General features: G+C 43.4%; 1 protein-coding gene across 2 annotated transcripts in view; it reads left to right on the top strand.

Annotated features, from left to right (window-relative positions):
- Positions 1-22,706, top strand: part of EXOC4 (exocyst complex component 4) — a 314,456-nt gene that overhangs the window by 104,763 nt on the left and 186,987 nt on the right. For both annotated transcript variants that reach the window (XM_059473330.1, XM_059473329.1), the window contains exons 8-9: positions 4,837-4,982; positions 11,624-11,712. In XM_059473330.1, the coding sequence (XP_059329313.1) occupies positions 4,837-4,982; positions 11,624-11,712 (235 nt within the window). The remainder of the gene's footprint in view (positions 1-4,836; positions 4,983-11,623; positions 11,713-22,706) is intronic.

Genomic DNA, 22,706 nt, shown 5'->3' with positions numbered 1-22,706 from the left:
GGCAGAACAAGAGGGGAGCTGGGGCTGCCCAGACCCAGGGAACCCCTGGAGATTCCTGGGGAGCACCAGGGATGTCCCAGGGCAGGAGAAAGGGAAACCTGAGGCTGCTTTTGGAGGCCACGAGCGGCCAGGATTTTCAGCCTGGCCCATGAGTTAATACTGCTGAGAAATGAGAAGGATTTCAATTTTCTGCTGCAATTTGAAGCCAAATGTGCTGTGTTGAATCATGGAATGGTTTTAGGTGGGAAGAGACCTTAAAGCTCATCCCATTGCACTTCCCTGGCATGGCAGGGACACCTTCCACCATCCCAGGCTGCTCCAGTCCTTCCTTGGACATTCCAGGGGCTCTGCTGGAGCCCCTGCAGGCCCTGCAATGTGCTGGGAGCTCTCCCTGGAGCCTTCCCTGCTCCAGGGGAACATTCCCAGCTCTCCCAGCCTGACATTGGATCCATCTCCTCTCCAAGACATTCATGGGCCCAGGGGCTTCACTGGGAATCTCAGCAAACCATGAAGGGTCTCCCTTCCCTTCTCCTCTCTTTTCTCTCCCCATTTTCCATAAAAACCCCTCAGGATGGATTCTGAGTGTCCCAAATCCCAGAATCCCAGAGCAGTTTGGGTGGGAAGGGACCTCCAAGCTCATTCCAGGGACACCTCCCCTATCCCAGGCTGCTCCAGCCCCAGTGTCCAGCCTTGGGCATTGCAGGGATCAGGGGCAGCCCCAGCTGCTCTGGGAATCCCTTCCCAAAATCCCACCCCAGGCTCCCTCTCCAGGGAATTCCCTCCATTCCCAGCTCTCCCAGCCTGGCATTGGATCCATCCCCACCCCGACTCCTCTCTAGGAAGGGAATTTGGGGTCTGGGGGCTTCACTGGCAATCTCAGCACTCCAGGAAGGGTCTCCCTTCCCTTTGCCATCCCCAACTTCCATAAAAATCCCTGGGGATGGATTCTGAGTGTCCCAAATCCCAGAATGGTTTGGGTGGGAAGGGCCCTTCAAGCCCATCCCATTCCAATGCCACCATCCCAGGCTGCTCCAGCCTGGCCTTGGGCACTGCAGGGATCAGGGGCAGCCCCAGCTGCTGTGGCAATGCCAGCCCAGGCAGGAATTCCTCATTGCCAAGATGCCACCCATGGCTGCCCTCTGGCAGTGGGAGCCATTCCCTGGGTGCTGTCCCTGCAGGCCTTGTCCCCAGTCCCTCTGCAGCTCTGCTGGAGCCCCTGCAGGCCCTGCAATGTGCTGGGAGCTCTTCCTGGAGCCTTCTCCTGTCCCTTGGCTGTGTCCTGTCACTGCTCAGCCACATTTCCAGTTAATTCCTTCATCCCAAAGAATTTATGGAACTGTTGGATTCAGGGCACTGGAGCAGAAAGAGCTTTGATCTGCCTGGCCCAGTTTCTGCTACACTTGAAGTTTTTAACTGAAGAATGAGCTCCCAATTCCTGTCTCCCTGTTTTTATCTTCTCAGAGGTGCCCAAATCCCTGCAATGGCCAAGGCCAGGCTGGACACTGGGGCTGGAGCAGCCTGGGACAGTGGGAGGTGTCCCTGCCATGGCGCTGGATGGCTTTAGGATCCCTCCCAACCCAAACCATTCCATAATTCCATTAATTTTAAGGATAATTATCAAAATCAGCTTTTACAGCTTCTGACTTTTTCATAGCCTTGTGTAGTAAATCATTTCATTGAGTAAATTAACAATAAATTAACATTTTTTTTCTCTCATTTTTCCCAATTTTTGGCATTTTCTGTATATCTTCGAGCAAACTCTTATCCCAATTCTCTGTTTCGCCTTTTACCCACAGGGATAATTCATTCTGCTCCCACCCCAAACCTCTCTTGGTTTATTGTAATCCTGGATTTCACACTTAATATCCCCCACTCCTGGATACAAAGTGACACCAGAATCGTGGAATCCATCATAAGCAGGTTTCATCCATAATGGAAGAACAAATTGCTTAATTTTTTTTCCTTTTTTTTCCCCCAACTTGATTAAGTTTGAGGGTTTAATTAGATTTTCGTGGCGATTTTCAGGTTGTTAATTTAAGTGGAGAAGATGAAATGCAAATAGGTGAATACAAACGGGTTTTGCTAAATTAGTGTCAAAAATTAGCACAGTGATTATTTTTACCAATAAACACAAATTTTCAAAGCCTGTGCTCAGGTAAAGTTTTAATTGAGCTGGTTTAGGAATCAGATTTTCTCTGTGTGTTTGTGTTATTATTTTTTTCTTCCAAGCCATCCCAAATTGTTTCTAATTAGGGGCACGATTCCATTTGCCTGGATATTTATTCCTGTGTAATTTGTTTCAACTTAGGCAGCACAGGAGTGATGAATTCTTCTCATTACCTCCAACTCTCTTTGATGGGCTTTGACTGGCTAATTATTCACATAGAACACATTCCCAACAGCCTGTGAGTAGGTAAAAATTCCTGGAAATAAACAGACTTTGACAAAAGTCCATTTTCGAGGGCTTTTGTTTCATCTTCAGACACAATGCAATTGAAATGGAATCATTTGGAGTCTAGTTTTACTTCTGCACTTTGAATAATATCAAATATTGGGCTGCAAAGGTTTCACAGGAGGGAAGATGGCACAAAGGGAACCCCCAACCCTTCACTGAGTGATTTGGGGTTGGAAAATCCATCCTAAACTCCACTGGCAGCTGTGGGAATTCATATTTTCAATGATAAAAGAAGCATGATTGGGTTGGGAGCTATTAAAGGACAATTTTTGCAGCTTTCCAGGGTATTTTCCATCCCATGGGACCCCCAGCACACATATGGATGTTTCCTATTTCTCCATATAAATATGTTGGAAGTATTTAAGCACATAAATACATTGATAAGCCAAGATATTTTAAATAAATACATTTATAAACCAAGGTATTTAAAATAAATGCATTTATAAGCCAAGGTATTTTGACTGCACTGCTCATTATTGCAAGCCTTTGTTTTTAAGAGCATTAATTATATTTATAATCAGTGTATAAAGCCCACCCACCATCTTCCCATGGTTCTCATGGATGGAATCATTTTGGGAACTTTTTGCAGGCTCCTTTTGGGACTTGGAGCAGATTGAGTTGGCCAAAAACCCCATCCCTGGAAGTGTCCAAGGCCAGGCTGGACGGGAATTGGAACATGGGCATGGCAAGGGGTGGGACTGATCTTGAAAATCCTTCCCAACCCAAACCATTCTAAGGAATATCAAATAAATTTGTACCCAAATTAGAGCCAGTCCTCGGGATATATTTGTTAAAAACAAAGCCATGTTTCTGTCAATTAGAATTTTTGTGAATTTTGGTCGTTTTCCTACTCAGAACCTAAAAATTCCAGCGACACAGTGAGCGTGTTTTAGCCCAGCTGCTGAGCTCTGTCCTGTAGGAGCAGAGTTTGTGATAATTGGGAGTGGGGCTGCCCCAGCCCATCCCCAGTGGGTTAAAGTTGTGAGGAGCAGGTGAGCAGCAGGTGGTGATGAGCCATGGAGTGCCCAGGGGTGCTGAGCTACCACAGAGGGCACACAGGGGCACTGCATGAACATGAGGGGATAAAAGATTGGGCTAAAGAACAGCAAGGGCCAAGGTTTGAAGCCTTCTGGAGTAGATTGGTGTTACTGTGTATGGGGTAAAGCTTTCTGACATTGTAGGGTGACACTCTGGGTATGGTGGCTGTCTCAGCTGTGACAATGGAAGGATGGATGGTGTAGGCACAGAGTTTGAGGTGATTGGGAGTGGGGTTGCCCCAGCCTCATCTGTAATTGGCTCCAGCTGTGAGAAGCAGGTGAGCAGCACTGAAGGTGATGAGCCATGGAGTGCCCAGGTGTGCTGAGCTACCACAGAGGGCACACAGGTGCCATGCATGAACATGAGGGGTATAAGAGGTTGGGCTAAAGGACAACAAGGGCAGAGGTTTGAAGCCTTTTGAGGTGGGATGGTGTTACTGTGTATGGGGTGGAGCTTTCTGATGTTGTAAGGTGACACTCTGTGGGTCGTGAATGTCTCAGCTGTGACATGGGCTGTAACATTTAACACTGTACAGGATTTGAAAAATATAAAAGCTTAAATTCTAAGGCATCACCAGAACATGCTTCAACCTCATGATGGAATGGTTGGGTGGGAAGGTGTAGGCACAGTGTTTGTGATAATTGGGAGTGGAGCTGCCCCAGCCTCATCCCTCATTGGCTCCAGCTGTGAGGAGCAGGTGAGCAGCATTGCAGGTGATGAGCCATGGAGTGCCCAGGGGTGCTGAGCAACCACAGAGGGTTCGAGCATGGCACCACACAGGTGCCATGCATGAACATGAGGGGTATAAAATGTTGGGCTAAAGAACAAGGGCAGATGCTTGTAGCCTTCTGAAGTGGCATATTGTTACTGTATGGGGTAAAGCTTTCTGATACTGGTGACAATCTGGGTATTGTGGCCATCTCAACTGTGACAATGGAAGGATGGATGGATGGTGAAGGTACAGAATTTGTGGTAATTGGGAGTGGGGCTGCAGCCCAGCCTCACCCCTAATTGGCTACAGCTGTGAAGAGCAGGTGAGCAGCATTGCAGGTGATGAGCCAAGGAGTGCCCAGGTGTGCTGACCAACCCCAGAGGGCACACAGGTGCCCTGCATGAACATGAGGGGTGTAAAAGGTTGGGCCAAAGAACAAGAAGAGCAGCTGCTTGCAGCCTTCTGATGTGCCACGATGTTACTGTGTATGGGGGATTGCTTGCAGCCTTCTGATGTGCCACGATGTTATTGTGCATGAGGGACTGTTTAAAGCCTCCTGAAGCTGCCTGGTGGTGCTGTGTGCCTGGTGCCCTGTGTCCTGCAGCCTTGCTGAGCTCTGTCCCTCCCCCAGATGCTGCTGACTGAGTACCTGGACATGAAGAACACCCGTGCAGCCTCGGAGCCCTCGGCCCAGCTCAGCTACGCCAGCTCCGGCCGCGAGTTTGCCGCCTTCTTCGCCAAGAAGAAGCCCCAGAGACCCAAGAACCCTCTCTTCAAGTAAGTGCTGGGGGTTTTTAAAGCTCTGCTAAGCTGCCTTTGGTCCCTGGAGTGCTGCTGGTAATGGCACTTTCACAGTGTGAGAGGTGTGGAAGCTCCTGGATGGGGATTTAATGCCCGGAGCTGAAGATCTGTTCCGGATTCAGCGCTGGGCTTTAGAGCTGAGCTCTTCCCAGGGCTGGGAATCCCATTACAGGAGCTGCTGCAGAGCATGGAGTGATCCATTCTGCCTCTCTTTGTCCGTGGTAAATTCAGGAGCTGTTAGAGGGAGCGATAAAGGGCGCTGGACAAAGGGAATTAAGATAACTGTGTAATTACTGCATAGACTAAGCACTTAATCCTGTCACTAACTCCTTTAATTCAGCGGTCAGGCTGCAAAGAATTAAGTGGTTGGGAGGAGAGTGTAAGGGAGAGGAGGATGAGAGAGGCTGGGTGGCCAAGGGAAGGATTTGGGAGAGCAAATTTGTGCAGCAGTAAGGAGTGAGGAGCTGCTGAGCAGTGCCGGTGGGAGAGGAGATTCACACTTGGATTTGGGGAAGCTGTGCTGGAATTTTCTTCTCTTCCACCACCTGCCTGTGCTGGCCATCCTCTTGGGCCTCTTGAGGATTTTGGAGAGGACCTAGAAGTGCTGTTTTGTGCTCCCAAAAAGAGTAGATGTCCCAAAAAGAGTAGATGTCCTCTCATACTACCTGAGATTCTAGTTGTAAATCCAAGTCTGCTTTCCCAGCATGAGCTCTCCTGCAACCTGCTGTTATTACAGGTTAAGTGTTGTCTCCTTCCCCTGTCAGCCCATGATTATTACCTCTCACCCTTTTTTTTTAACCCCCTCATGGCCATTTTGGGCTGAGAATTCCACTTGGAATTTACTCTGACCTGCAGATGGATATTGGAGTTCATCCCATGTCCCTGGGTGTACAAGGATTCAGTGAGGGTTTTTTTGGGGGTTTGAGGACTAAGTTTGGGATTAAAGCTGGAGGGATGAGGCTGCTGTGGCTCACCTGGAGCAGGCTGAGGCTGGGCAGAGTTTGTCAGCAGAGAGGAGGTGGCTGTGATTGTTCAAGGGAAGGTGAATCACCTCGTGGGAGCAGCATCTCTCCCCACTCCTGTGCTGTCACCGAGTGATGCCATCCCTGCAGTGACAGCAGCACTTATTGGAATCTCTCATTTGCTTATCTGTCAGCTGTCACCATATCTATGGAAATCTCCCTTGAAATGGAATTTCTCAGCCCACTGAGGTTTGTACGTGTTTGATGGAGTGTTATTCTTGTCTCCCCTCCCATCTTCAGTGCTTTCTGTGCCAGGCTCCTTTCCATTAGCTCTGTCCAAATCTCTCCTCTTGTCACCACAAAATCTGCATTTCATTCCTCAGCACTCTTAGGGCAGGGCTCCACCTCGTGTTTTGCTCACTGCGGGATGCAGGTGTTGGTGCTGTGTCCTGTGGTAGCTTGTGAGCTCATTTAATTCATATTAAATACTGACCTAATTTAATTAATATTAAATATTTCTGCTAGTTATGTCCTCAAGGAATAGAGGGAAGTTGTGTCCTGCTGTCTGGAAATCAGGAGCTGGTATTTAGAAGGAACCCAGAATCCTTATTTCCTTCAAAATTGGTATAATAAAAGATAATATTTATTTAGTTGCAATGTTGGCTTGAAAAAGCTTCTGATGAAGGGGAATTTGGATAATTTATGCCATGATAATTTTTTCTTTAAACTTTTTTCTCTTCCCAAAAGTAGCCAAGGGCATGCTCAGGTTGCCAGCTCAGTTTTCCAAGATAGAAATCAGGAAACAAGACAGGAGTGAATTGTACAGGCAAGAGTTAAACACCCAATAAATCAGTGCCAGACTTGGCTGTAATTCTGTGTAGTTGTAAAGAAAACAAAAATGTTTTGAAGGCTTTGTGGGAGGATCAGCATTGGGAAGGCAGTTACAAGGAGTTGAGTGGGAACAGGAATGTGGGGAAGGGCAGCTTGAGGATGTGGCAAAGGAAGGAAAATTGGAGAGAAAAAGTGGCTGGTTGTGGAAAAGAAAGGATATAGGGGAGAAAAACTGGGAGATGGTTGTGGAAAAAAGGGAGAAAACCTGGAGGGTGGCTGTGGAAAAGAAAGGGAAATAAGGGAGGAAAAACTTGGGGGATGGTTGTGGAAAAGAAAGGGAAATAGGGGAGAAAAACTGGAGGGTGGCTGTGGGGAAAAAAGGGAAAGAAATGGGGGAGAAGAACCTGGGGAATGATTGTGGGAAAGAAGGGAAATGGAGGAGAAAAACCTGAGGGATGGTTGGGGAAAAGAAAGGGAAATGGGCGAGGAAAGCCTGGATGGTTGTGGGGGAAAAAGTGAAATGGGGGAGAAAAACTGGGGGATGGCTGTGGAAAAGAAGGGAAATGGAGGATTAAAACGGGATGGTTGTGGAAAAAAAGGGAAATGGGGGAGGAAAATTGGAGGATGGTTGTGGAAAAGAAGGGAAATTATGGGGGAGAAAAACGGGAGGGTGGCTGTGGAAAAGAAAGGAAATAGGGGAGAAAAACTGGGGGATGGTTGTGGATAAGAAGGGATGAGGTCTGGGTTTGGTGCCTGGAAAGAGCTGTGGGGTAATGCTGCTCTTGTTGTCTCACTGAGGACAGAAAGGAGCACGTGGGGAGCACAGAGCCAAGAATTTACAGCCCTTTTAATTAAAATCAGAAGGGTTTGTTGTATTTTGATAAATCATTACTAGTTCAGTTGCAATAACAGCAACACTCAGAGTCCAAATTAAAGCAGAAAAGCCTCATTAATAGTAATAATCTTAACACTAGTGCCCAGGAAAGCTGTGAGATGCTTTCCCCTGTCCCCGGTGTGATGCTCTTGTTCCCAGTGTCCCTCTGAGGCTGATTCCACCTTCCTGAGCTGTGGGCTTGGGGAGGGACTGAGGGGTGCTGCAGCAAATCCTCAACATCTCGAGGTCTTCTTGAGGCAGAAGTTTCCTTTCCAAACCTGAGGTGTCTGCTGTCTCAGGTTTGGCTTTTATATGTTTCCTATTCTGTGCTGCTTTGGTGTGTGGGTCTGAGCTTCACATTCAGGGATGGTGAGCTCTGCACAGAGCAGGGAGACAAAACAATTCCTGCTCCAGCTGGGCACCAAGGACAAATTGTCACTGTCCTGTTTTCTGAAAAATCCCTTCGCCAGGAATTCTGCTCCTGGGAAGATGAGAAGCCTCGGAGAAAAAGGAAAACAATATTATCTCATTTGCTTCTCCTGTGTTTTGCTGCTTTGGAATGTGGCTGGAGATTGTTTATCCAACAGGTGATTGTTTCATTGGTTTCATGGGAATTGTTTTGTCTCATTGGCCAATCAGTGCCAGGCTGTGTCAAGGCTCTGGAAGAAGTCAGGAGTTTTCATTATTATCTTTTAGCCTTCTGTCTGTATCCTTTCTGTATTCTTTAGTATAGCTTTTTACAGCATAATATACTGTAAAATACTATAATATGATATAATATGATATAATATGATATAAATATTAATATAAATATAATATAAATATAATATAAATATTATATTAATACTTTATTAATATTAATGTAATATGATGTAATGTAATATGATGTAATGTAATATGATGTAATGTAATATGATGTAATGTAATATGATGTAATGTAATATGATGTAATGTAATATGATGTAATGTAATATGATGTAATATCCTTCTAAGAATATGAAGTCAGATTCATCATTTCCTCCTTCATCCCGGGGACCCAGCAAATACCACAACAAATGCCCCAAATCTCAGCCCAGGAGCACAAACCCCGTGGGCTGGAGAGAGAAAAACAAGCAGGGTGGGACTGCCTGGGCTAAAGCTGCAATGGGACAATGAACTGCAAGGTGCAAATGGAGCAGAGCTGATCCCAGGGACAGACCCCGGCAGCGCTCGTGCATTTTGGGGCCGTTTTGGGTCATCTTGGGTGCAGCCCTGGCTGGGCTCTGGTGCTGCCCAAGGGGGATCCATGGATCCTTTCCATAAATCCCTGCTTTATTCTGGAACTCTGCCCAGCCTCTGCTCTAGCTCAGATTCTCAAGGCATTACGTCGCTGGGGCTGTTTGAAGGTGCTTCCTTCTCCCTGGTCCCCAGAGCCCATCCAGGCACTCCCAGGAAATGCAATTTTTCCTTCTTTTTTCTGCTAAGGTTGGAATTAAATGTGTGAGACAGTATTTCTTGTTAGACTCAGATGTTTATTATTTATGTGTATTACAGTCTCACAAGCTGTGAGTTTTGTAGCCCTTAATTTTAATAAGCTAAAAATGGAGACGTATCTCTTTCGACAAGGTTTTTTAAGGATAAGCTGTCTAATTAAGAAATGTCACTTAAATGATTTTTACTTTTAACCCAATAGCTAACTACTTGTGGCTTGTAATGGGGACTTTATCTAATTACACAAAACCACCGAAATGGAGACGTTTTTATCCAATTACACATAACCACCCAAACTTATGAAGAAGGTAAAGAAGGGCCAGCTTCTGCCCTAAAACTTCTATCTTGCTTTATGTATATATTACTATATTCTAAAATTTTAAACTCTTATTTTTCCCACCCTGTGATATCACACACTTCTATTCAAACTATACACTCATTATTTTAGTTTTATTTTTCATTTTTGGATGGTTTTTCTACAGCCTCAGGTCAATGCAGTGTTCTCTTGGGGGTCAGTGCCTGAGAGTACAGAAATTGTAAAATTCTCAGCAATCAGGGTTCCAACACCCAGGATTGGTTTTGTTTTTTGGGGTTTTTTTTGGGAAGTGCCTGCCTGGGGAACATCCCTTGGCCACGGGACTGTTGTGGTCACAGGGACGTTGAGGTGTCCTCGACCACTGCGGTGTCAGACCAGGGCCCAGTTTGGGGCCTTTTCTATGAGTGCCAAAAATCCTCTGGATGGTGCAGAAATGGTTGGAAAATATTTGGATTAGTCCTTGTGGATTATTAGAGCCATACAGTAAATAATAATTGATTGGTCCCTAATTTCCAAGAGAATATTTATATATTATTAAGAGCTGAAGGGTGCTTATATTTTACATTTAATGTTTTAATAAGATACATTTTATATTCTAATTTTATAAATAATACATTTTATATTTTTATATTTAGTTATATTTAATTTATGTTTATATTAATATTTTTATATTTATATTAATTTTATAAATAATAAATTTTCTAGTTTAATTTTACGTATTAAGAGCTGAAGGGCGCTTATATTTTACATTGAATATTTGAATAATATATGTTTTATATTTTAATTTTATAAATAATACATTTTATATATTTATATTTATATTTAATTAATATTAATATTTTTATATTTATATTAATTTTATAGATAATACATTTTATATTTAATTTTATATATTATTAAGAGCTAAAGGGTGCTTATATTTTACATTGTATATTTTAATAATATAGATTTCCTATTTTAATTGTATAAATAATAAGTTTTATATTTTTATATTTATATTTAATTTCTATTTATATTTTTATATTTATATTCATTTTATAGATAATACATTCAATATTTTAAATGTATATATTATTAAGAGCTAAAGGGTGCTTATATTTTACATTGAATATTTTAATAATATATGTTTTATATTTTATGTTATAAATAATACATTTTATATATTTATATTTAATATTAATATTTTTATATTTATATTAATTTTATAGATAATACATTTTATATTTAATTTTATATATTATTAAGAGCTAAAGGGTGCTTATATTTTACATTGTATATTTTAATAATATAGATTTCCTATTTTAATTGTATAAATAATACGTTTTATATTTTTATATTTATATTTAATTTCTATTTATATTTTTATATTTATATTCATTTTATAGATAATACATTTTATATTTAAATGTATATATTATTAAGAGCTAAAGGGTACTTATATTTTACATTGAATATTTTAATAATATATGTTTTATATTTTATGTTATAAATAATACATTTTTATATATTTATATTTAATATTAATATTTTTATATTTATATTAATTTTATAGATAATACATTTTATATTTAATTTTATATATTATTAAGAGCTAAAGGGTGCTTATATTTTACATTGCATATTTTAATAATATACATTTCCTATTTTAATTTTCTAAATAATACGTTGTATATTTTTATATTTATATTTAATTTCTATTTATATTAATTTTATAGATAATACATTTTATATTTAAATGTATATATTATTAAGAGCTAAAGGGTACTTATATTTTACATTGAATATTTTAATAATATATGTTTTATATTTTAATTTTATAAATAATACATTTTATATATTTATATTTATATTTAATATTAATATTTTTATATTTATATTAATTTTATACATAATACATTTTATATTTTAAATGTATATATTATTAAGAGCTCAAGGGTACTTATATTTTACATTGAATATTTTAATAGTATATGTTTTCTATTTTAATTTTATAAATAAGACATTTCATATTTTATATTTGGTTTTATTTATATTAATAGTGATATTCTGTTTATATTTATATTAATTTTGTAAATTATACGTTTTATATTTTAATTTTATATCTTTTTAAGAGCTGAGTGGTGCTTCCAGTGCCTGAAACTGAGTGAATTCCTTTGGATTGCAGGTTTGAATCCTCATCCCATGCCATCAGCATGAGCGCCTACCTGAGGGAGCAGAGGAGGGAGCTGTACAGCCGGAGTGGGGAGCTGCAAGGTGAGCAAAGGGATCCTTGGCAACTGCAGAATTCCCTCCTGCACGAGCTGGAATTTCCTGCCCAGCCTCTGGCAGGAATTGATCTCTGCCCTGACTCTCTCCAGGATTTAAGCTCTTGTTTATTATCAGGTTGTGAAGGGTTTCTCTTAATTCTCTCAGCTTTTACAGCTGGAGGTCAAGGTCTTAAAAAATATTCCTGAAACAAAAGGTGAAATACAAATGACCTCACCCTGAGCACTGGGTTTGGGTGTTGGAGTTATCTGGGATATTTATCTGCAATTTATTTCCTTACTGTGATATATTTCCTTACTGTGATACTTAGCCTGCGTTGCTTTGGGAGCTGAGCTCAGGCAGCTCCAGTTTGAAGCTGGATGGACTAAATTGACCAATTCTTTGTGTTTTCTACACTTGAGGAGCTTCACAGGGTTTGCAGATGGTGAACGGGGGCACTTGGACTGCTTTGCTGGTTTCTATTGCCCATGGCAGTGCTGTGTGTGCCCAGGGAAGTGTTCCTGCTCTTGCATGGCATCATTTCCCTTGTTTCTCCTGGATGATCCAGTGGTTGGGTTTGGCAGCAGAATCCAGGGAATATCCCAAGACAAATTCTTTGTGTCATCTATTCCAGTTTCTTCCTGAGCTAATCATGACAAGAAAATAATTTCTGTTCTTCAACTACTACATTGATGACCAAGGGCAGAAATTTTCCTGGAACTCTTGTCCATGATAATTTTCAGCTGGCTGTTAATTGAGGATGTTTTATAATTTGCAAGAGGATTTTTGGATGCCTTTGTGTTCCCTTCCTCCTTTCATGACCTGGAGGTCATGAAAGCTACCTTGGATATTTATCTGTATCTTTACTGTGATACTTGCCCTGCATTGCTTTGGGAGCTGAGCTCAGGCAGCTCCAGTTTGAAGCTGGATGGACTAAATTGACCAATTCTTTGTGTTTTGTGCACCTGAGGAGCTTCACAGGGTTTGCAGATGGTGAACGGGGGCACTTGGGCTGCTTTGCTGGTTTCTGTTGCCCATGGCAGTGCTGTGTGTGCCCAGGGAAGTGTTCCTGCTCTTGCATGGCATCATTTCCCTTGTTTCTCCTGGATGATCCAGTGGTTGGGTTTGGCAGCAGAATCCAGGGAATATCCCAAGACAAATTCTTTGTGTCATCTATTCCAGATTCTTCCTGAGCTAATCATAACAAGAAAATTTCTGTTCTTCAGATGTAATGACCAAGAGCAGAATTTCTGCTGAAACTCTTGTCCATGATAATTTTCAGGTGGCTGTTAATTGAGGATCTTTTATAATTTGCAAGAGGATTTTTGAATGCCTTTGTGTTCCCTTCCTCCTTTCATGACCTGTCCTCAGCAACAATTTAAACCCACAAGGATGTAAGAAAAAAGCCTTGAGAGGCAGAGATTGTTCTTGGGACAGCTTGATTCACTTGGGTGACTGCAGAAGTGTGTGGTTATTAATTGTTGTGGTGTTTGAGGGTCCCAGGATGAGGGAAGAGATGAGAATTGACTCCAAGTTCTCAGAAGGCTGATTTATTATATTATGATATTATATTAAATGAAATTTATATATTAAAACTATACTAAAGAAAGAGAAAGGCGATATCAGAAAGCTAGAAAATAATGAGAATAAAAACTTATGACTGACCAGAGTCTGACACAGCTGGGCTGTGATTGGCCATTAATTAAAAGCAATTCATGTGCTGGGTAAGCAATTCTCCAAATCATATTCCAAAACAGCAAAATATGGAGAAGCTGAGGCTTCTCAGGAGAAGAAATCCTGGCAAAGGGATTTTTCAGAAAATGTGTGTGACAGAGGTGAAATCAGCACTGATGATCAGGGGTGTAATGGCTCTGTGGTGAATTCTGAGATCCTTTTGGGTGGACTGAGAAGGAGGAACCTGGGGGTGACTGTGGTGTTGTTCACAGGGGTGCCAGGACGAGGGAAGAGATGAGGATCTGACTCCATGTTTCAGAAGGCTGATTTATTATTTTATTATATAGATTATATTAAAAGAAAATGCTATAGTAAAACTACTACAATAATAGAAGAAAGGATTTAATCAGAAGGCTTGCAAGGAATAGAAAAGAATGAAATTATAATAAAATCTTGTGACTGACCAGAGAGTCCAATACAGCTGGACTGTGATTGGCCATTAATTAAAAACAACCAACATGGGCCAATCCCAGATGCACCTGTTGCATTCCACAGCAGCAGATAACCAATGTTTACATTTTGTTCCTGAGGCCTCTCAGCTTCTCAGGAGAAAAAGAACCTAACAAAAGGGTTTTTCATAAAATATCCTGGTGCCAGCTGCCCACCCCTGACCCCACAGCCTGTGGGGATGAAGGGATGTGGAGGTACTGCCAGCTCAGCTGGGATCTCACCTTTCACACGCCTGGGAGGTGCTGAGCTCACAGCTCTCTCTGCCTTTTGGGATTCAGCTTCTCACCTCCAAAAGTGTCACATGGGCAGGAAATGTCCCCCAGGTCAGGGGGATGAGGTTAATGTTCCATCCCATTACCAGGTTTGATTCCAGGAGGATTTCGGTTCCTTCTCCTTAGTTATGAGCTCCCTGTTACAAACTGCAGGACAAGTGTGAGCTCAAAGCCCAGAATTTTGTGGCTATTGAGAATTTTGAGCTTTTGGGGGCCATCAGGACTTACAGCACTTGCTCCAGTATTTCCCATCCCTTTGGGATGAGTCCTGTTGCTTTCTGTCATTCCCAGTTGTCCAGGTGCCTTTAAAAACAAGCAGAGAACAGAACTGACCTTCTCCATACCTGTGTCCTCCTCCAGGTACCTCGTGGCTGAGATTGGGGGATTTTTGTGGTTGTTTCTATTACAGTATTCTATTATTTCTATATTTGTGGTTATTTCTATTACACTGAGGGTTTTAAGGAGCTCCTGTCCTGGGTTTGGAGCTCATTCAGAACCAGATTTGATGGAAGAGTGGTTCCTTAGGGATACAAGACAAATGTTGGGGCAGCATTTGGGATGAGAATTTTGGAGCATTTCCAGGAGAGGAGGGTGCAGCAGAGCTGCTCAGGGAGCTGGGCAAGAACAAAGCCCAGGAGCTGACAAAGAATTAAAGGACAAAAGAGGAATTAATGTGAAGATGGCCAAGGTCCTGCTGCCCTTTGCAGCTCAATTGGAAGAGCCTGGACATGATGCAATAGGTGACAAAAAGTCAGTGTGGGGAGGCAGTGGGGACAATAGATGAGATGACTTTGCTGAGATTCTTCACAGTTGAAGCATCAAGAAAATTTCCCTTTGAAGTTGACGTTAAAAATGCAGTAACCTCTGTCTCTATTATGAGCTGCTGTTCCCTTTTAGGTTGCTCATTAATCTTCCTGAATCCCAGACCACAGCAAGATCTGCATTTGGATTTTTTTTAATAGATATATATATATTTTTTTTTTATCCCTTTTAAAGAGAAATACAATTTAATTGTTCAATCAGGTTAGTGGAAAGCAGGCATGTGACACTCTGTCTTCTGTGAACACTGCACAGTTTCTGTTCCCAACAGCCTTATCCACAGGGATGATTTTTCAGTGGCAGCAGGGGGAGGGTGACTTGTTAGGAAATCTTTTTTCCTGAAAAGATCTTCAAAGAAACATATGCATGAAAAGAAAGGAATTTATAAAAGTTTAGCTCACGCTAACTTTTCCACATAAGAATTTAATTTAAATAGCCTTAAAAATGTGTGAAGATCAGAGTGATGCTTTGTCATTAACCCCTTTGATTTGGACTGAAATAGAGCAGAGCATGAGGCTCACATTATCCCTCAGAGGGAGAAAGGGACCTGCTGCAAGTGGTTTAGAGCTGGAATTCTTCTGTTTCCTTCCACTGAAATTGCAGGAGAAAGACTTTGGCCATGTGTTTTTCCCCTTGAAGTTGGCCACACAAGTTCTCTGACAACTGCCATTAAAAAATAAAGGTGGGGGCAAGAACAGAAGTGAAATGTTTGCTTCTGGATTGGTACAGGCTGGGAGGGCTGGGAATGTTCCCTGGAGCAGGGAAGGCTCCAGGGAGAGCTCCCAGCACATTGCAGGGCCTGCAGGGGCTCCAGCAGAGCTGCAGAGGGACTGGGGACAAGGCCTGCAGGGACAGCACACAGGGAATGGCTCCCACTGCCAGAGGGCAGCCATGGGTGGCATCTTGGCAGTGAGGAATTCCTGCCTGGGCTGGCATTGCCACAGCAGCTGGGGCTGCCCCTGATCCCTGCAGTGCCCAAGGCCTGGCTGGAGCAGCCTGGGATGGTGGCATTGGAATGGGATGGGCTTGAAGGGCCCTTCCCACCCAAACCATTCTGGGATTTGGGACACTCAGAATCCATCCCCAGGGATTTTTATGGAAGTTGGGGATGGCAAAGGGAAGGGAGACCCTTCCTGGAGTGCTGAGATTGCCAGTGAAGCCCCCAGACCCCAAAATCCCTTCCTAGAGAGGAGTCGGGGTGGGGATGGATCCAATGGCAGGCTGGGAGAGCTGGGAATGGAGGGAATTCCCTGGAGAGGGAGCCTGGGGTGGGATTTTGGGAAGGGATTCCCAGAGCAGCTGGGGCTGCCCCTGATCTCTGCAATGCCCAAGGAAGGATTGGAGCAGCCTGGGATAGGGGAGGTGTCCCTGGAATGAGCTTGGAGGTCCCTTCCCACCCAAACTGCTCTGGGATTCTGGGATTTGGGACACTCAGAATCCATCCTGGGGGATTTTTGTGGAAAATGGGGAGAGAAAAGAGAGGAGAAGGGAAGGGAGACCCTTCCTGGTTTGCTGAGATTGCCAGTGAAGCCCCTGGGCCCATGAATGTCTTGGAGAGGAGATGGATCCAATGTCAGGCTGGGAGAGCTGGGAATGTTACCCTGGAGCAGGGAAGGCTCCAGGGAGAGCTCCCAGCACATTGCAGGGCCTGCAGGGGCTCCAGCAGAGCTGCAGAGGGACTGGGGACAAGGCCTGCAGGGACAAACCAATCTGGGGTTTTAGGGACCTTCCAGGTTGCTCACCTCTGGGAAAGGATGACAAATGGGGCAGTAAAACAAAGCTCTGGTGTAATAACGCAATAAATTATGGTGGATAACTTTTAGAATTAAAAAATGCACTGATTTTTGTCTTGCTGGCTGGGTGATAAATGGAAAGCCTTGATACCCCTCAGACACAAATCTAAATTTGGGAAGTGGGTTCATGTTACGCCCCCCTCTGCTGCTCATCCACTTTCCACCCCAGCCTGAAAAATTCCTTACCATAAGGTTTTAACCAATTATAAAAAAAAAAACAATGTGAAACTCTGCTAATTAAGATTAGCAGCAGAGGCAGAGAGGATGTGCTATGACAAGGGCACCGTGTAAGGCCAGGTCCAGGGAAAATGCAGTTATTTGTAGGTGCCTTGTTCCATTTGGATTCACCCAGGGGCTGCTGCAGGGAGCCAGCTGTGCTCAGCGGTGACAGAAACCAAAGCTGACATTTGGGATAATGAAAATTCGGTTCAGCACCCCTGCGAGATGGGGGTGATAATGTGTTGTCAGTCAGAGGTGCTGGGGAGGGGGAGAGCGAGCAGGATTCATGTCTGGTTAAAGGAGATGTGGTGACAAGTGGCCTGTGCTGGTTAAAAAATATTCCTGAAGGAAAGGATGGGGAATAAACCATGTGATGATGTGATATGCTGAATTTCCTGCCACATCACTGCTTTTGTCTCATGATGAGCAGGATCACAGCTGGTTTTGAGCCTGGGGAGAGCAGGGATTTTCAGGGTTTTGCCAGCTCCCCCAGCCCCTGGAAATGCACTCCTGGTTTCCTCGGCGTGTGTTGGTCCCGGTGTAGCGGATTAGAGCCACGGCCTCTTCAAAGGCTGCCCAATCAAGGAGGGGTTATTAAAACCAGCCTGCTTTATGACTGAGAATTAATTAGAGGCAGCATTCTCATGCAAAACATCCAATTTTTTGATTAGCGATGGAGCAGGGTTGCAATTAACACTCTAGGAAGCTTAAATTTCCAGCGTTTTGATTCTCGGGAAATGAGATTATCAAACTGGGGTCGGGCCCTTGACAGCAAAAGGGGGATTATGTGTAAGAAAATAGTTTGTTTCTTGATTTTTCCTCAGAGATTGTTATTAAAGCCACAATGGTTCAGAGGGAGATGCCTAAAAAAAGGAGGCAGGAGGGTCCCTTTGCTTTGTCAGTGCAAAGAGCTCCCGGTGTTGGGGAGAGCACGTTTGGCATTTCATCTGCAGCAACAGGTTCCCATTGCTGGGTGGGGTCAGCCTTCCTTTTCCCATCCATGTGGGTTTGTTTCTTTCCTTTTCAACAACATTTTTGATCCCTTCCAGGTGTCTAAATGTGTGTATTGCTGCTTATTAAAGGCTGACCTCAGCCAGCAGTCGAGTCTGTGAAAAAGCATCTCTGTTAATCCTGGAGAACATTTTGGGGGGGTTGAATTTCCCACTTAATTCTTGTCACTTCTCAGGGATCTGGGAGGTGTTGAAAGTCAGGCTGGGGCTGTGAAATCTCTGCTTTGTGTCGGGGACTTTGAGCAAGGTAAGGCAGGAGGAGGGATTTTGGTGTCAGGGGTGATGTTTGGTGCCAGTGAGCGCCATGAGTGTCACTGTCATGGAATGGTTTGGGTTGGGAAGGACCTTAAAGATCACCCAGTTCAGTTCCAGCCCCATTGCCATGGCAGGGACACCTCCCACTGTCCCAGGCTGCTCCAATCCTTCCTTGGCCATTGCAGGGATCAGGGGCAGCCCCAGCTGCTGTGGCAATGCCAGCCCAGGCAGGAATTCCTCATTGCCAAGATGCCACCCATGGCTGCCCTCTGGCAGTGGGAGCCATTCCCTGTGTGCTGTCCCTGCAGGCCTTGTCCCCAGTCCCTCTGCAGCTCTGCTGGAGCCCCTCAGGCCACAGCTGCTCTGGGAATTCCCACCTGGGTCTTGACCTCAGGATCCTTTTCTTGAATCTTTAACCCTTGCACTTCTCTCACTTCAGAGCCCAAACACCCCTCAGGTGCCACATGGTCCTTTTGGAACAGGAAAACCAAAAATATAAAAATATGGGCATCAATGTGGTGTATGAGGAGAGGAGCTTCTCAAATAGAGATGGAGAATCAATGCTGTCTGATGCCTCAGGTTTGGCTTTCATATTTCCCACATTCTGTGCTGCTTTAGTGTGTGGGGCTGGGTTCACATTCAGGGATGGTGAGCTCTGTGCACAGAGCAGGGAGACAAAACAATTCCTGCTCCAGCTGGGCACCAAGGACAAATGCCCCAAATCTCAGCCCAGGAGCACAAACCCCGTGGGCTGGAGAGAGAAAAACAAGCAGGGTGGGACTGCAGGGCTAAAGCTGCAATGGGACAATGAACTGCAAGGTGCAAATGGAGCAGAGCTGATCCCAGGGACAGACCCCGGCAGCGCTCGTGCATTTTGGGGCCGTTTTGGTTCATCTTGGGTGCAGCCCTGGCTGGGCTCTGGTGCTGCCCAAGGTGCAGCCATGCAGGAGATCCTGTGAATGAATCCCTGCTTTATTCTTTAGCTCCATCTAGTCTCTCTTCTATCTCAGCCTTCACAGGGTACCAGAACCAGCTTTGATTTCTGTTGCCAGCCTGGATTCTCCATCCTCACAACTCTCCCACCCCTGCCATGCTTCTCTTCCCTGTTGATGTGAGGAAGCACCATCCTCCTTGTATGAAAATCCCTGGAATTCTCCACTCTCACTCATTCTCCTGGAAGCTGCTCCAGCAGGACTGGCTGGGTTGTGTTGTTACAGTTGGGACTCGCTGTGTCCCTTTGCCTCGTTTACAAGGCAATCCTTGATTTTCAAGGCACTTATTTACAGCTCTTTTCCAGCTTTGAATCTGGATTACTGAAGCATTTGAGGGCTTTGTGGTGAATTTACAAAGACAACATGGAATTATCTTGTATTATGCAGATTAGAACAGAATAGGTGGGGAATGTTTATGCCTGTGAACTATAACACCCTGCTTTATATCAATTACTGGAGTTTTTTTCCAGGAGGAACAAGCTTTTGGAAGTACTGAACTATGGAATTTGTGCTTTAACCTAAATTTATTTAAACAGCACAGAGTTAGGCTGTGGAATGAGGAACAAAATATCCATGGGAGTTCAAATCAGGTGGGTCATAATTCAAGCTGGTGGAAGTTCATCAGTTAATCCTGGTTTTTTTTCTTTTTTTTTTAATTTTGATTTTGAGTCAACATATGGGCCAAAACTTCAATACATTTCTCTTATACATTGTGTTGGGAGGAGATTTATTATAGATATTATATATTCTTTAATTTTTATATATATTATATATAATAAATCTCCTCTACACACAATGTGTAAGAGAATTAATATATATAATATATATTTTATATAATACATATATTATTATAATATATATATATATTTTATATATATACACACACAATATATATTTGAACTCTAATCCTTGTGGGCACCTTCCACCTGAGGACATTCTGTGATTCCATCTCCTTTCTACAGTGATTAATTGACATTGTATTTTTTTTTGTTTTTTTTCTTCTGGCCTTTTAGACAATGTAAAGTCCTGAGATGCTCATGGATGTTTATGTTTTTCTATTGAAATCTTGCTGACATTTGAATTTTTCATCGAGTTCTTCTTTTCATTTTGAAGTTTCTCCCCATTTTTGTGGGTCAATTTTCTTTGTTTTCACCAGCTTGCTTAGCAAGCCCTTGATAAATACATTGCTGAAACATTCCTTTCTTTTTCCTCCCATTTGATGGAGTGTATAATCCTAATTTAAAACACAGCCCAATGCAATTATCTGTGGGGGCTGAGCCACTTTCTTGCCTCTTCTGCAAGTTTGATCCCTTTCAAGCTGGGGCTTCTCCAGGATGTAATTCCACATCACAGGGGATGGCAAATTCCAGCAGAGACCTTGGGGGTGAGCGTGGAGGGAGCTGCTGCTGCTCTTGTACCTGTTCAGGGGGTAAAGAAGTGTTTAATCTCTGGCCCTGTCACTCTGCTGCCTCTCATCTGTGCCTGAAATCCCTTCAAAACGCGACACCGTTGTTTTTCAAGGAGCATAACAAATGCACCCCAGACAGCTGTATTAGCACTTGGGGTTTTTTTTCCCTTGCAGCCCAAGAGGTTTTTATCTTAATCATGTTGAAATGGAACTTTACAGCGGTAGAGGAGTGGGCAGGCTCAGAAAATTCGGCTTTAAAGAGGGCTGAAGCCATTTAGGTGAGCATGAATTAACATTTCCCTCGCCTTGTAAAGGTCAGCCTTTAATTGAGATTCACCACGCTCAGCCCAAAGCCCGGCTTGCAGAGCCCTCTCTCCAAAAAGGAGGCACAAATTGGCAGCACAATCTCATCAGAGGCTGGGGTTAGGTGGTAATAAATCACTCAATTCACACAGAACGAGGCTGCCACGGAGCACAAAACACGCCAGATGCTCCAAAGACTTTTGTGGCTTTGAGTTGGAATAACAGTTGGAGGATCTGTAGATGTCTTGAGTTTTTTTTTCCTTATAAGGAAAAACTGTTGGGGAGAAAGTGATTTTTTACCTAATTAAAGGATTAAAATGCTACACGTTTGATTTAATGTTGGTTGTTATCCATTTTACACGCACAGGAATTGGAGGTGTTGATCTCCTGTGTTTCCATGTGTGTATCATAGATGAGGAATTACTGCCAAAAAAAAGGCAACAGCTTTCATGGCTCCATTATTCCCTGCCTTTTGTGAGGAGATAAATGTTTGCTGAGGAGGTAATTCTCTTCTGCAGGATGGAGATGGAACCTCAATCAATGAAGGGATGTGATTTAGGGGTCTGAAGATACAAAAGCTGACAAATTCTCAAGGGCTCTGTGAGCCAAGTGCATCAACTGCTGTTGGAGTTTTTGTTTAATATATCATGGACAATGTTAGAATATTTTCTTATCAAAACACAGAAATATGGACGTTTTCCAGGTGAGGAGAGTTTCCTTGGGTAGGGTTTTACATGCAGTAATAATGTGAGGAGATGAGCAGGGAAAAGGGTGTTTTTATGGAGGCTGGGGGTGGAGAAAAGCGATGTCTGTGAAAATCATGGAATCAGAGACTGGTTTGGCTTGGAAGGGACCTTGAAATCATCCAGTGCCACCCCTGCCATGGCAGGGACAGCTTCCACCATCCCAGGGTGCTCCAGGCCCTGTCCAACCTGGCCTTGGACACTTTCAGGAGCAGCCACAGCTTCTCTGGGCAATCACTTCATGGGGTGGTGTAAGATTTTATTTTCTTTTTTTTTTCCCCTGAGCTTTGAATCCTTCTGAGATTTAAAATGGGTTTTTAAGTCTCTTATCTCTGAATTTTTGTTAGTTTTGAAGCTTGAATGGAATTGTCCATTCTGGAGTGAGTGGCTCCCTATGATGGTTTGGGATGGCATAATTTAAATTCTCTTTATAGGTCCACCAGGTGAAGTCATAGAAAGGCATCATGTGCATGTTGAAATCAATCTTTAAAGGGGCTCATTTTGGTGATTATTCCAATTTAATTGACCTGAGAGGATGCATTAATTGACAAATTTTGGAGTGGACCACCTAGCAGTGGGAAAACAGAACCTCCCTCTCCAACTGGCCCTGAGTACCTCTCCAGCTTAATTATGATAATAATAATAATAATAATAATGATGATGATGTGAGGAGTGGAGGCTCCATGGGGTGATCCTCGTGGTCATCTCCTTTGGGACACAGCCTTGGTGAATCCATGTTCTTCTCCAAAGGGCAAGGCTGGGCTTTCGGATCCATTTGAGTTATTCCAGGCCTGAAAGGTTATTTCTGACCCTGATAAATTTGGTGGAGCTGGCAGTTGGCTGCCAGGAGGATCTGGGTTGGCTGAAGGAGGAGAGAAAGGTGCCTTGGAAGGGTTCTAGGGCTGTTCTTTCCAAGTTAACTGTCACCAGAAAATGTGATTTTGGGCAAAATGAGAGACATTTCTCTCATTTTCTTCAGATTCTCTCATTGCCTCTGTTTCCCAG

Source organism: Ammospiza nelsoni, chromosome 5, assembly GCF_027579445.1.
Source record: "Ammospiza nelsoni isolate bAmmNel1 chromosome 5, bAmmNel1.pri, whole genome shotgun sequence".
Lineage (NCBI taxonomy): Eukaryota > Metazoa > Chordata > Aves > Passeriformes > Passerellidae > Ammospiza > Ammospiza nelsoni.
This window is presented reverse-complemented; position numbering and strand designations above follow the sequence as displayed.